The sequence below is a fragment of the Gallus gallus genome, chromosome 3 (assembly GCF_016699485.2).
Source record: "Gallus gallus isolate bGalGal1 chromosome 3, bGalGal1.mat.broiler.GRCg7b, whole genome shotgun sequence".
In the NCBI taxonomy this organism is placed as follows: domain Eukaryota; kingdom Metazoa; phylum Chordata; class Aves; order Galliformes; family Phasianidae; genus Gallus; species Gallus gallus.
In genome coordinates, this window is record NC_052534.1 from 66,153,276 (window position 1) to 66,168,692 (window position 15,417).

At 37.6% G+C, this 15,417-nt stretch overlaps 1 protein-coding gene across 3 annotated transcripts in view; it reads left to right on the forward strand.

The window, feature by feature from the left end:
- The window catches only part of CDK19 (cyclin dependent kinase 19), a 117,623-nt gene that overhangs the window by 86,182 nt on the left and 16,024 nt on the right, over positions 1–15,417 (forward strand). For all 3 annotated transcript variants that reach the window (XM_040698316.2, XM_015284576.4, XM_040698317.2), the window contains exons 7-8: positions 14,616–14,759; positions 14,980–15,049. In XM_040698316.2, the coding sequence (XP_040554250.2) occupies positions 14,616–14,759; positions 14,980–15,049 (214 nt within the window). The remainder of the gene's footprint in view (positions 1–14,615; positions 14,760–14,979; positions 15,050–15,417) is intronic.

Below are 15,417 nucleotides of genomic sequence, written 5' to 3' on the forward strand. Positions count from 1 at the left end.
TCCCGTATGTATGTGGAGGAGGCTTTCTTTGCAGTTGCAGGTATTTTCCTGTCATAGACATTTTCAGAAATACTATGTGGGCTTCTGATCAGAAAACTACAATGTTTGCCATCATCAACTAGTATCCTGGTTGGATGTTCACTTTTGTAGACCTGCGTTTTTAAGTAAGGCCTCACAGTCTCAAATAACTCCTGCTTATCAAACCAATCCTTATGCATTGAGAATACTGAATAAGTTTAAAAATTGAATGAACTGTCATCTGACTTATTTGATGTGGACTGACACTTCAGATTTCTTTACTGCTCTTGTCTGCCATTTAGAATCCAATGCAAGATGATTTGTACTGAACAAAATGCTTGTTTGTTCATCTTGCCTTCCCAAATGTGCAAGAACCATAAAAAAGGCCACGAGGGCTTCTTCATGACTGCAGTCAAGGAGCACAGTTTAGAAAGGCTTTCATCATCAAAGCTGTATGTTGCAGTTTTGGGGAATACATAGATTCAGTCTTGCAAGCAGACAACCTGCATTTCTATCCTTCGACCAGAATGTGAAGAAATTTACCTAAACATCTTCCAGAAACCTTTGCAAGGTCCCTGAGATAAGTGTGTTCACATCCTGTTCATTCTCCCTGATGCTATAGTCTGTTTAGCTCCTCCCACAACTCCTTTTGCTGAGGTCTTAAGTTACTTGGCTCTTGCCCAGAGGGTTCTGCATCCTATACTAGGCCAGAGGAGGCCTTCTGAAATTGTGGAGGGTGATGCTACTTCAGAGAGATCTAGATTGGCCTATTTCTAAGAATCTTATTTCTTGTATCAGACCCACACCCATGAGTCTCCAAGAGAGATGTGAATGAGTAGTGTACATAGCATACAGTGTGCGTACGGAGGACATTCAAAATGGGGTTTGGCTAATAAAATAATTGTAGAAATGGAAACGAGAAAAGTTGCAAGGTGAGGTTTGAAGGCTGAATGAAGGATTAGAGGAGCATGTAACTGAAGAGGAAAGGAAGACGTATGGAGGTGATCTTCCCTTTGAGGTAAAGGGAAGGAGTTGGTAACAAAATGACAGCAATGATGTTTGTGCATTTAATAATGAGTCCAGACTTGTGTTTTGCTTCTAGCCTTGTATGCAACTATAGCAAGGCTGCCTTAATGAGCTCGTCGTGCTACTGAGAGTTGCAGGTTAATATGCGAATGTTTTTGGCAGAGGTACAACTCTTAAAGCTCTATTAAATCTCTGTGCAATAAATAAAATTATTTTAAAATTACATAATCCTCAGGAGCCCTAATGCATCACTTTTAGTAATCACTCATAAATTATGTAAGATTCTCATTTAACTGCTATTCACGTGAATATATTCATTTAGAATAAGGACAATTTGATACACCAACTTATGAAAAAGTAAATTTTGGTGTAGCTTCTAGTTTTACAGAGCTATTCTCATATGCATTCTGTATAATATAATTCTGTGTGTTTCATAAATATCAATAAAATCAGCCTAAAAGCACCATCATACCAGCTTTGGTCTGTTCTCTTCAAGTTTTGTCTTTGAGAAATGCTTTTGTTTGAACTTACTAGAAATGCATTGTAACCAGTTCTCTACTGCAACACATGGCACTGTAGCAGCAGTGCTGATTGTAATTCAGATGTTTGCTGAAGTTTTTACTGACTTCAGTCTTAATTTTCTGTACTCCGTATTTCATACTTTCTTCCTCATCGTAGCTTCACATATAATATGCATACCAGAAGGTGTGCTTCTGAAATTATTAGCAGTTTATTCATGATACCCTGGACACAGTCTACTATAGCCTGATTTATTTTTGTTCTTGTAATAAAACCTTTAGATATGCTTTCTTGCACATAAATAATCCTTGTGCATGACCAAAGAATGAAAATGGAATTTGATTTTTGTCTCAGATGTGATTTTCCATGTGTGTGTGTGTCTTGTTTTCTGAGCCAGTGTTACATTTTGTAGGTTTGACTTTGGGGAAGAATTGGACTCAGTGCGGTCTGTTGAGAAAGAATTAGGTATTACACAAAACAATATATAAGCATATTTCATTTTTTTAGAGGTAGTTTTTTACTGACATTTTTTCCCTATATTTAACGTGTCCCTTCATCCTTATGAAAGATTGTACTTTTCATTTATTTGCTGGCTGAACAAGGAGTGGTTCATTGCAAATATAATATATCTTGAGGAGACTTCGGTGTCAGGAAAGTACTGTTGCTGGAAACAGGGAAATAGCTTTTGCTTACTGCATGTTGAAAGGGTAGTAAAAAGTCCATGTTAGAGTCATTCATGTGGAATAATATTTAGTTTCCTGAACAGTGAACGTTTGTAAATCTAAGCCCTACTTGTTAATAAAGTTTCCTATATGATCTGCTACCACAGTTTCAAGCAACTGACTTACAAGATGAATACAGATAGGGGAAAATGGTATTGAGGAAGCCAAAGGTCACTTTCTGTTCTGTTACCACAATATAAATCTATACTAAATCTATTGTAACCTGTGGAAGCTTTGGTCTGCATTTCCAGCACCATAATTAAAAACCAGAATCTGTTCCCATGTGTTCATCTGATCTTAATTCTCTAACAAAGAAGTAAAACATGCAAAGAAAGTCACTTTGAACGAACTCAAGGTGAAACTACGTGACTGGGAAAATATAAAATGCTTGTGATTATGCTGACATTAATAAAATTACTGAACTTTCAGAAGGTATCCAGCACAATAGAAAAGTGCTTTTCTACTCAAAATACTGAAGAAACAAGGTTGACGTGGCAAAGATGCCTGCACTACAATTTTAAGTAGAACTAGTAAGAACTTCTAGTCATAGGCTTTTAGGAAAGCGTGTGACACTCTCTACTGTGGTTCATTGTTGGACATCTTAGAGCAGTATATCAAGGAAATCACATAGTTAAGACTTTTTTTTTTATCAAGTTGTAGCTTGTGTAGTCAGCAGTGCTATCAAATAACATTATCTTACTTCTCCTTTCCACTTGCCTTAACTAAAGAAACAGTGTGTGTGATAAACGTTATCACATGGCTTCTAAAGTTTTAGCTTGTTTGGATTTTGTTGGCAAAAGAGTTCTTCGGAGCGATCCTTCAGCAATCCATTTAGTAAGACAAAAAAAACCTGTTCCACTCCAGAAAAGGAAGGGTTTGTTTATTTAGAAAAAATAAGTCTGAGAACCAAAAATGTCTCTATGAGTTACTTAGCCCAAGTTAGTTAATTAGCTTAAATCACTAACCTAGCTTGCAAGTCAGTAGCAATGTCAGCAGTGGCCATGTGGGAACTGCATTTTTGAGTTTGAGCAAGATTTACATATGGAAAACTTGTAATTTAAAGCTTGGGCAGTGCACTGTCACCTCATTCTGTTTCCAGACAAAAATATGGATATGGAAGCTGGAAATGTGTGAGAGGTTATAGTCTGTTATCAAATGCCTTTGAATGTAAATGTCCCAGGAAAATGTTAAGTGTATCAAAGGGAATTAATTTATAATAAATGCTGAGGTCCATTTGAGCTTCAACAACTTAGTTCAACTTTATGCAGGAAAGAAAAAAGAGAGCTATCTGGGGTGTGTTATGTAGGATTTAGGATGGAAATATGTACACGTGCTTCATGTTGCCTGTATATCGAGTCCCACACATTCTGAATGCTTCAGCTGTACTCACTGTGTGTGCAGATTGTTGGCATGCTGGCCAGGCTGTGAGGCCTCTGGAAATCTTGGACCAGTGCCTCAGCTTCCTCTGGATCTGGGAGAGGTTGGTGGGAAGAGTTTAAGACCTATCTGAAGAATCTGATAAACCTGAAATTACAAATGGAGCCAACCAGAAGACTTGGGGGAAAAAAAAATTGCAGTGATGGTTCCACACCTGTGGTCTGTGGACCCATGGGGAGCATGGGGAGTGCTTTGTATGTACCTGAGATGATTAAGAAGAGTAAATCTGTAGCCGGAATGAAAGATAACTCCTGATTGCTACATAGTGATGTTCATTACTTTATTTCAGGAGGCTAAGGGGTTGTTGGAAAACTAGAAGAGAAATAGTAAAGAAGTTGAGTAAATACTGATTTATGCACTCTGAAAAGGAAACTGAGGATACACCAGGAAGGGAGCCTTGTTCCTGCCCTGGATGATGTTATACAACTTGGGAAGTAATTGGATTCAGATAGCATTTTATCGTGAACTTATTTTGGCATATAGTAAACTGATCTCATTTTGATTATCACAGCTGTTCTCTTTCTGAGGAGCAAAACCTTTAAATACTGAAGATTAATTGTTGCTCTTTTATCTAGTTACTGCAGGTGCTATATGACCTACTGCTGTTTTTTATTTTACTTCACCGTGTTCTCTAAAATATTACTTTAAAAGAAGAAACATTTATAGTAATTTACTATACTCCACAATCTTACTGTAGCAGTCACCAGAAAATGTAAAGTATTTATGATTAAGTCTTTTAAATAGAACATTTTAATGCAACATTAATTAGTATTTTATGAAACTTGGGATGGTGACAGCAGCTCACAGGATATAATCCAGAGGATTGTTAGACTGTTTGACATATTTGAACTGTTTCAATTCTATTTTTCTTACTGCTCAATTGCCCTCTCTCCTTAAATATACTGATGTCTGAAAGTAAGCTGGTAAAGCCCATAGCTGTTCTCAGCTCTTTAGAGTCTGGTGTATGTGTTCAAGTAGATACAAGCTTAAGAGTTAGGAGAATAAGAATTGTGACTCACAGTGCATTGGGTCAGACCTGTCTCTGATATAAATCCAGGGAAAGTACTCTAATGTGGGGCAGACAGTGAAATGTTATCTTGTAGTAGAATAAGCTGGGTCTCAGGAGACTTAGATTTAAATGCAGATTCAGTCCCACGTGTTGAATATAGCTTACAGCATGTCATTTAATCCATCCCATGTGTTGCTTCATTATCTATAAAAGGAGAATACTACTTAATACTACTGTCCTGAAGATAAAATCAGTTAATAGGGAGCTCCAGTAAGTGTTATGGATTTATATATATATGTTTTTAAAGTCGGTGACCAGATTCACTTGCCTGAGAACCTAGGGTGTAATTTAGCATTTGTTATTAAGAAATACACCTTATGGACCTCCCACCTTGAACCTGCCAATTGTTCTGACCACCTGTGGTCACCCCATACTTTTTCAGGTGCTCAATATTTTCTTCCCTTGCAAAGTGTTTGAGAGGACAAACCAGATGATTTTGCTTTTTTATTCAGTACTTCGGCAGATTTTCTATTACACGGTGATTATTATGACTTAACTCAACGTGGATTGTTTTAAAGAAGGACGAATCAAATAACCTAAAGAATACCTAGAAGGCAGACTATCTTCTATAGCAATAACTGTGTAGAGAAGTCTGAGCAAGAGGGCCCTACAAAAATCCATCTATACTTAGCCCCATATATGTAAAGAACCAAACAAAAAAACCTTCCCTGCCCACAATAGTATTAGTCCTGCTTTTTTCCTTCTAATTTCTTTTTCCCTGAGAGTATCGATTTTATGTTCTGCCCAACTGCTGATAAACACAGGGCTTCGCAACAGCAAGCATGTTCTTCCCTTGTATATCTCACTGACTTTGTCATTTACTAGATAGGTGAGCTTTGCAGCAGTAGGACTGATTCTCCAACCTCCCCAAGCACCTATTCTGGGAGCTCAGTTCAAAATATGATTTTGAGTGGTAAGACAGGAGTTCTCCTTGCGATGTCTTCTGTAGCTCAGAGCAAATAATGGATGCTGATGTGGAAGTGGAAAATAAATGATGACATGAGAAAGTGAGAGTCAGCATTTGAAGAAGTCTAGGAGATGCGTTTTGCCCACTGTCTCTTCATACTCATTCTGTATGTGTCAGGGTAAATTGTGATTCTTTGAGAAATACTGCAAGTACATTGTTCCTTTTGTATATTAACAAGTGATTGGTTTGATGCATAAGCATCTTAAAGATGCTTGGTACTTCATTTTTTCTTCTTTTACAAGACTGATTTTATTTTCTTAAATGCAACATGAGATTGCCCCTTAAAAATCCAGAAGGCTACCTGTTACAAAACCTAGTTCTGTAAATACTTTATGCTAGCCAAATAGTGTGGTAATGAAGGCTTTTAAAGTGCTGTGTTTACTACTGTGTCTAAAAAAACTCACGTAACTTGGGTGTAGAACTTGTTTGAAACCCAAGTATCTGCCATCACAACAAGGTGCAGTCGAATATTTTAGCTAATTCATCAGTTTGATCTTGAGGCACAATTATTTCCGTGATATCAACCGAAACTTTCAACACTGCAGTACTGATTCAGTAGAATGACTTATTACTGGGACAGTTGGGATTGCTTCACAAGTAGGCTTCTTGGCAATGGCTATGACTGACAGCAGAATTACATTTCACAGCCATTTATTTTGTTGCCTACCCAATATAGTTGCATATAATTATGTAGGAGTTATTCTCAGTGCCTGATTAGAAATAGCTTTAAGATTGAAATCCTTAGTAACAGAAGTGTTTAGATACAGTGAAGTGATCTGTTGAGTAGGAAGAAGAAGCCTCTCTGTGCATCTGAGAGGCAAAATTTCTTTGTTGTTATTCTCTGTTGACTGAAATAAGGTGTAGGCATCAAAAGCTTTAATAACTCCCAGAAAAGACTGATTTGGCTTGTGAATTGGAAGAGGCCATGAAGGTACCCTTCGCACATGTCCTTTGTACTAACTCAGACTACTAGATAGGCAGGCCTTTTGTTCATCTTACATCAGCTCTAGGTGTTGACATGTCAGATCTAGTAAAAATAGTTGTAATGGTTCCTGACATAAGCCGAGTGAGAGTACACAGCAGAATATAAACTCATACTGTATTTAGCATAGAGTTAACATCCAAAGAGCTCCAGTGTGTACAAAACAGCTGGTTTCTTAAGATACTCTGCTACAGAATTCTACATTTAGTTAGGCATGAGAAAAAAGTGTACTTCTTTTGCAATGAAAATGTACTGATATCTTCTCATTTACTGCGGTTCCGAATAGCACAGGAAATAGCAACGATTTTCTGATGTGCTGAGCTGTTTGTGGTGTATAGATTGTACAATACTGGATACATGTTATGTGCAGTGATGAACTAAAATGGGAAGAAAAATGGTGTAGGGATGGGAAATTAATGGCAAAGCACCATAGTAAGGAATCAGAAGTTCCTGTCCTCTCAGTCCTACGGTTAGGTGATACTGTTGATCGTTATTTGCATGTGATAAAGTGAATACTCAAAGATGTGGTTGTTCCCTGTAAAACAGTACTTACAAAGTTTTTCCAAACAGCTGCAAAATTTGCCAGTTCTTATTTCCTTCCTCACTGTAGGAGGAAACGGTAACAACTTCTGTGTTAGTTATGCCTGGCACTTTGCAGCTTAAAAGGCTCTTGTGACCTGTGTGATGGAAGCTTTCATACTTCCTTTACTTGATGTATTTGTTTGATATTTGGAAGGGGACGTAGCCCTCAAGCTACAGAGCCTTGTGTGCTTTTGATGAGTTGTCACTAAAAGAACATTTTTCTTCTGCTTTTGCTTCCCTGAAAAGCTTTGGCAGCTTGCCAAAGTAACGCTTGGCCCCTGCAAGGTGTGAGCACTGCAGCGGCTGGAATAAAAGCAGCAGCACATGCATTACTGCATCTTGGAGGTACCGGAGCTGTCAAAACAATAATACCCCTCTGCCTTCTCTGATGCATCCAGAGACTTAGGATTAGGGAAAAAGCACTTCTGGAAGTATCACACTTCCTCACCAGAACTCAGCACTTGTCCCATTGACCTAATTCCCTGTCCTAAAGTGACTTCACCTAAGGCTGGAACTCACCACATTTTCTGGAAGGGGAGGAGATAGAAGATGGGCCAGCTTTCATGTTCTGTTCTTTCTTTCGAGGATGCTAGCCTACTCTACTGCTGGCTGATGTAGTTAACCTGCAGTTTATACAGTAGCAATCTTGGAATCACAACTGAAGAGTGTGTGTGTGTGTGTGTGATTTGATGGTAAAAATATATAGGATTTGGGTAGAGATGAGATTTAGGAAGACAAGTGCTGAAAATTCTTACAGGTTTAGTTTTCATTCTGTTTTTTCTTCTTCTAAAGGCAGATATTAGGAACTTAAAAGATAGTTGCTAGTGCTGGTGAAACTTCAGTTCACAACTTAGTTATTGTGCTTTATGGTACAGTTGCTGATAGGGTTGCCTTCAGAATGTCCGTTTTATTCAGCATATGGGCTGCATAAGGAACATAGGAAGTTGTGTACAGAACTGTGAATGTGGAATTTACAAATTTTTGATATGTGAAGGTCTGCAGATTAAAGATTTAAGTTCTTCTAGGTAGAATTGTTGCTTGCATTTTTATTTTCACTGCACAAGAGGACTTATTAGGGCCTTCCATCCTACTGCCACTCCCCATACTAGGTCTATTGTACCTGTGTTGTGAAACTCACCATAATAATTTAAGTGTAGTGTTGCATGTTAATGTCTAAATGCACAAATTAGTGTGTCTAATGCACAGCAGAAGCCTGAAATCATATCATCCCGGGGTCTTTGTTTAATGCACATACACTGAAGAAGAGAAATTTAAATGGGAGAATAAATATTTTGACAACTTAAAAAGAAGTCTTTGTAGAGAGAATGAAGAAATTGTGGCCCACCGAAGTCCTGCAGAAAATTGCAGTCAATTTCACTGAACTCAGAATTTCATTCAATTTGCTTCAAAATTTGTGAGGTGTCATCACTGAAATTCATTAAATTCTTAGTACAGATGTGAGAGAAGGGCATCCTTCAGACTTCCATGAGGTATCCTTTCTGTCTGCAGAGCATTCATCTCGGTCATTTTACAGCATAAACTTTGTCCTTCAGTCAAGTCCTGTTGTGATGCTTGTTGTTAAAGGCTAGTAAACATTGCTGTATTTATAGTCAATTTCTGATCCGTGGCCCACTACCTGATACCATTTTTGCTTCCCTTTGAAAAGCATGTTGCACATGAAAACTTCACCCTGTTGTCATCTTAGTTGCCAGTGTTGTGCACAACATTGTTGAGGCTATATCTCAAATACTGTGTTTACTTTAGGGTCCCTCACTACAAGAGGAATGTTGAGTTGCTGGAATACATTCAGAGAAAAGCAGTGAAGCTGAGGAAGGGTCTAGAAAACAAGACAGATGATGGGCAATTGAGGGAATTAGGATTATGTAATCTGGGAAAGGGAAGCTGAGAGGAAATCTCATCATTCTCTACATCTACCTGAAAGGAGGTTGCAGCAAAGGAAGTGTCATTATCTTTTCTCAAGTGACAAGAGGTAACTTCCCCTGGTAGATCTTAAGTTGTGTCAGGGGAAGTTTAAATTGGATATAAGGAAGAATTTCTCCATAGAGGAGTGGTTAGGCATTGGAACAGGCTGCCCAGGGAAGCAGTGGAGTCCCCATTCCTGGAGGTATCTAAGAGATGTGTGGATGTGGCAATAAGGGACATGGCTTAGTGATGTGACTTGGTAAGCTGGGTTGAAATTTGGTTTTCATGATATTGAAGGTCTTTTCCAACCTAGATGTGATTCTATGACTAGACAAATCAATATTTACTTGAAAAAAGAATAGCCATGTTGACCAGCACAGCCTCCTCTCAGGTTTCTAATCTCTTAGGATATTTGTTTTCCTTGCCTTGATTTGCAATTTCGGTGAATCTTTGCATGGTAGCTATTACATGTGGCCTGGGTTATTTTATTTGGGCTGTGATAATGTGATAAACTAGATAATGGTTAGCCTGCTCGTTGCATTAACCCTTGATGAGAAACTGTATTCTGGCATCTATGTGGTACTCCCTTCCCTTACCAGCGTTCAGACATATTCTACGGTCTAGACTTTGTGTTCAAATAAGAAAAAGTCCAAGCCGATTGAAGTAGTGTTGCTATCTAATGAAACCTTGCTGATAATGAATTGCTCTAACTGGTTGCTGCTGAACAACTGCTTTTCTAATTCTTAATTTATTTTCTTCAACTGAGTTTTATTAAAGAATGACCAGGAGTTATTTATGCATTTCTTTTCCTGGGTGCAGTTAATAAATATAAAGTGTTTGTTTTGTCTTGGTCTCTGTCCTGTCTTCAAATGAAACATTTTAGTTAATGTGCGTGGAAAAAGATATTTCATTATGAGAATCAAGGCTATTGCTCAATAAACTGTCTTATTGTCTTAATTTTCTTAAAGAATGTTTCCAAAATACCAAAGTAAATACAGAAATTAGATAATTCTGCCATAGAAAAGAAAGAATATGTGAGTATTTGTGTACTTAATCAGCCCTGTATTGGCATCCTTTTGTAGTTGCTCCTTGGCCACAGCACTCAAGTAGAGCGGGTCATGCAGGATTTTCTCAGATTTACTAGCTGACCTATAAAGCTATTAGCATTACAGGTTTTAAAACCGGGATGTGGACAGACATAAAAATATTCACATAATCTGTGTGTATGCATACCACCCACAACAGACCATCTTTTTTGAATATTTTTTCCTTTTATAAAATCACTCTGTAATAGTTGAGATATACTTTTATAGTGGATGGATATTTCACCAGGGAAAAGTCCTGAACAGGACATAAGGAAGCTGTTCAGTGAGGAATTTAGGGAAAGGATTATGATATGAAGGCCTTTACTTCGTGAAACAGAGAGCAAAACTGTCTTGCAGTTGAGCTTGATGTAAACCTGGGGAAAGTGAGAAGTCTGGTGCTCTAGGAGAGCAAAGAAAAAGATGAGGGAATCAAGTTAACATTTGAATTGAGGAAAACTAACCAGTCCAGTCTGTGGACCTTCAGAAGTTTAATTCCTTCAAGAACATTTCCTGTGAATATTTTCAGTGCAGCCCACCTCATAATGCCTTTTCTGCTGGGCTGTTTCACTGAGGAAGAAGCCTTTTACCACAGATCGTTTCTGAATCCTAATGATAGTAGAGAGAACTGTAGAAAACAGAACCCTCATTACAGGAATGATTGTATCACTCTGGTAAATTCATTAAGATCCTTCTGAGACATCAGATTGGAAAATATGTCGTATCCAGCACAACTTTGTAGGACCTCTGTGAACCAGTTTTCAGTGGTTCTGGGGAAAAAAATAAAATGAATACAGTATGTAGTTCAGCTTTGGTTCAGGAGCAATGAAACAGCTTACCTACTGAATGAAGTTGAAATGAGAGAAGAAAATTTTGCTTTTTGTACACTAAAAATTGTATAACAATTTCATTGTAAATAAAACATTATAAGAAGTTCCTGTTGTGCTAAAGATTTATTTGCTCTAGACTAAGAATGCATTGTGGCTGAAAATTAATGCTTATGTGTTTTTAGCTTTGTCCTGGTAAAGTCTGATTTCTGAAGGAGTACTTCTTACTCGGATTAGATTATTTGATTCTATTAGGATGCTATAATCATTGGTCTTATTAAGGAGCACAGACTGAAAACATTTGAAATGGTACCAGACGGAGATTTCTAGTTGTTGACACATTTTTCTGTAGTCAGATCTGAAGTTCTTGTTTGGTTGACTAACATGAACAATGTGGTAGGTTAATACCTATGAGGGATGCTCATATTGATGAAGTTCTTAAACTTGGTGAAATTTAACAAGATATTCCTGCTAGGAAGAGGAAAAAACAAAACCCATGTGTTGAAAATAATTACTGTAGATTATGAAAGCTGCTTTAAAAAAAAAAAAAAAAGGAAAAAAATGATAGGGTTGAAACTTGACAAATTGGGCAAAAAAAATCATCAGCTCTGAGAATGATTTCAATATGTGCAAAGGATGTGTTCAAGATCAGGTTACAAAGGAGCTGTATTCACAAAGGGAAGACTCTGACCTGCTAGAGCTTCAAGGCTGTAAGGCCTTTTCCAGCTGTTTAATCTTCACTTACGGAAATTAAACCTTCAAGTTTTCTATATGAAGTACTTTATATTAATTCTTTGAAGCTGCAGAGTACATAGCAAGAAACATAAAAGGTTGAACTCCAGCACTATAACCTACTAGATGACTTGTCAGATTTAAAATATTTCCATGCTTGGCTTGTCTAGTAATTTTTGTCCTATACTAAGTAAAATAACAACTTGGGAGCTATCATGGTTTATTCCAATGTATCTTTCAGTTGTTATAATGGCTTGGTTGTTTGCATTCTTTTTGAATTTTTGATTAAGGTGTGCTCTCTATATTAATCACAGAGTCAGGAGAGAGAATTCGTTGTCACAAGGATTCTTCTTTCACACAGTTCATCTTATGTATGAAGGGACAAAGTTCTGCCATTTGCTGTGTTAGGAGCATTAGGGAGATTTCCTAGTTAATTTACTCTCAACACAAATACTAGTGATTTTTTTCTTCAAATGGAAAGATCAATTTAGACACAGCAGTTGTGAGTGGAATAATGAGTGGCGGCATGGCCTCACTCTCAGTATGTGATGAACAGTGAGTCCTGAAGAAAGCCAGGGTACCTAAGGGGGCTACAACCTCTTTGGCCTCTAAATAAACCATCTCCAAATGGGCTTACTATCTAGTATGAAAATGAGTGAGGAGATACTATTAAATGTAAGTGCAACTTTTCTAATAGTAATTAATTTCCACGCTGGAGTACATAACTTATGTCTACTACCCAAGTAGGAATTGTGATTTAAGGTCATTGATGGAGGTTGTCAAAATCCTTTTCTCTAAATTGGAAAGAGATGGATTTGATGGGTGGAATGTTTGATGGAAGAGGTATTGGTAGAATTGTACCCATGGACATGTTGGGAGTTTGTCCAGAGGAGAGCCACAAAAATGATCCAAGGGGTGGAATACCTCCCTGTATGAGGACGGGCTGAGAGAACCGGGGCTGTTCAGCCTGGAGAAGAGGGGGCTCTGGGAAGACCTGATCGTGACCTTTCAGTATCCAAAGGGGGGCTATAAAGAGGGAATGGACTCTTTAGTACAGTATGTTGTGATAGAACAAGGGGAAATGGTTTCAAACTAAAAGAGAGGAGATCTAGATTGGATGTAAGGAAGAAGTTTTTTACAATTAGGGTATTGAGGCAATGGAACGAGTTGCCCAGAGATGTGGTAGAAGCCCCATTCCTGGAGACACTCAAGGTCAGACTGAATGGGCCTCTGAGCACCCTGATCTAGCTGTAGGTGTCCCTGTTCATTGTAGGGGAGTTGAACTAAATGGTCTTTAAGGGTCTCTTCCAACTGAAAGGATTCCATGATTAATTTTGCTGCATTACCTGCTTGAACAGATGAAATCTCAAGAGCTGTAGATCTTATTTTCGTGCAGGTAAGGCTTTCAACAAATCAAAGAAAGATAAAAGCCCAAGAAATTGATGTAACACACAGAACGAGTTATATCCTGCTGAAATTGTAAAGCCCAATAATGAGATGTTATCAGACTTTACAATAAAGAAAGTGGAAAAGCTTATAAATTGGGACACCTCTAAAAGCCCAGTCTCTGTGCTTGTAACATTTTGGAACAGACATGCTTTGGCACAGAGAGTATAACTCACTCTCTATTATTCATCCCTCATGATTCTATTAAGAGATCTGTGCTTTTTTCTTCCATGAGGAAATGATATGTATCTTAGGTGATATAGTTCAAACACCACTAACAGGAGGTGGGATTTTTTGGGTCTCATAACAGTTACATGCAGGTAACAAAGCCAAGAGGCTTTTGGTGTTCTCTTCATTTTGAATCTACTAGATCAATTTCCAGTTAGGCTACCTGCTAGGTTTTTAAACTACGGATAAACTGTTTTCTATATTTATGCTTAATTTAATAAAATCCAGAAGGTTTCCCAGGATCATCTAGTTTAACCTCAACTCTCAGGCAAAACTCTACACTCTTGTCATTAGCAATATGTGTTCATTATTCCACCCATCTCAACATCTTTTTTCCAGTGTTATACCCCATGTACATTATATTTGTCAATGCAAAAAATCCTTTTTTTTTTTTTTCCCTACTAGTAGCTTTTTTCTCACTGACAAACAGTGAGAAACTGATTCACACATTCATTTTAAGATGCATAATAAAGCATTCTTTTTGTGCAAAACTCTTAATATGTTGGTGGTGATAATTAGAGCTGTGGGGTTTCTTCTACTCAGTTAAGATTAGGCTATTTTTTCTCTGTTTAAACCAGCCTGCACTCTTTTTTTAAGTATCTGAATCTTTACTCTTATTACTATATATTTGTATATCCGTTACCTAGTTGGAATTATTCTGAAACATGATACAACTGTTGGGTCAATGTATAGCTCAATGAGGTATTAACATTGTCATTTTGGTGATCAGTTTCATGCCCTTTAGTATGTTCTCACCAAATATTGTGTAGGTTTCTGCCACAGCTGTGAATACATTAAGTGCTGGACTGCTGCTGGACAGCTTGAAACAGAATTTGAAAGCTTGCTGTGTGAAGGAAATAAAACACTGAAAAAGTTTTCCCAGATTTTATTCTTTTTTTGTGATTATGTTAATGCATTATTTTAAAATGCACATGTAATTATACAGTGAGGCATTTTACCTTACTGCTATTACACAGATTATTGAGAAGTTGTACTGAAATGAAAATCATACTGATGAAGAACAGTAAGTTTACATGAATGTTCTTCTTTCTTAGATATTTGGGCAATTGGCTGCATATTTGCTGAATTATTGACTTCGGAACCTATATTTCACTGTCGTCAGGAGGACATCAAAACAAGTAATCCTTTTCATCACGATCAGCTAGATCGCATTTTCAGTGTAATGGGATTCCCCGCAGGTAACTGATTTTCATTAAACGTTTGAGTTGTTTACATAGGTGCGAAGAAACCATCAGTATGATGGATTTGGAAATGCTGACTATTATGGAACAATAGTACTGCCAATGTAGAACATCAAACAACTACTGTAGATATTTCTTTGTGTGCGTTACTTAACATTCACTTCCAGAATTGTAAATGCTTCTCCCTTTTTTTTTTTTTTTTTTGCCCCCACCAAAGATAAAGATTGGGAAGACATAAGAAAGATGCCAGAATATCCAACTCTTCAAAAAGATTTCAGGAGAACAACGTGAGTAATGATAACACGACACCGCAGTGAATGAAGCAGATAGGCAGAAATTGGCTCCTATTGTTCTGAAACTTTTTTTGTGGGGAGGTGATTTTGGAGTGTTTGGGTCCCAAAGTCATAACAGCTGTCCTGTTTTAAATTAGTTTTTGCTTGAACAATGTTCTCTTCCTCGAGTGCTTGTTAAAAGCATTAGATGAGTGACCTCATCATTTCTCTGGAAGGGGCCACTGTAAGTGCCGTTTAATCTCTGGCAAGTGCATACAAATGAGGTTGCTTTAACTTAGCTGTTCAAGATAACTTAATTCATTTTGTGTGAGAAGGAATAGGGTAAGCACCTCCTTAGCCCTTCTTACCAGCAGAGATCTGGA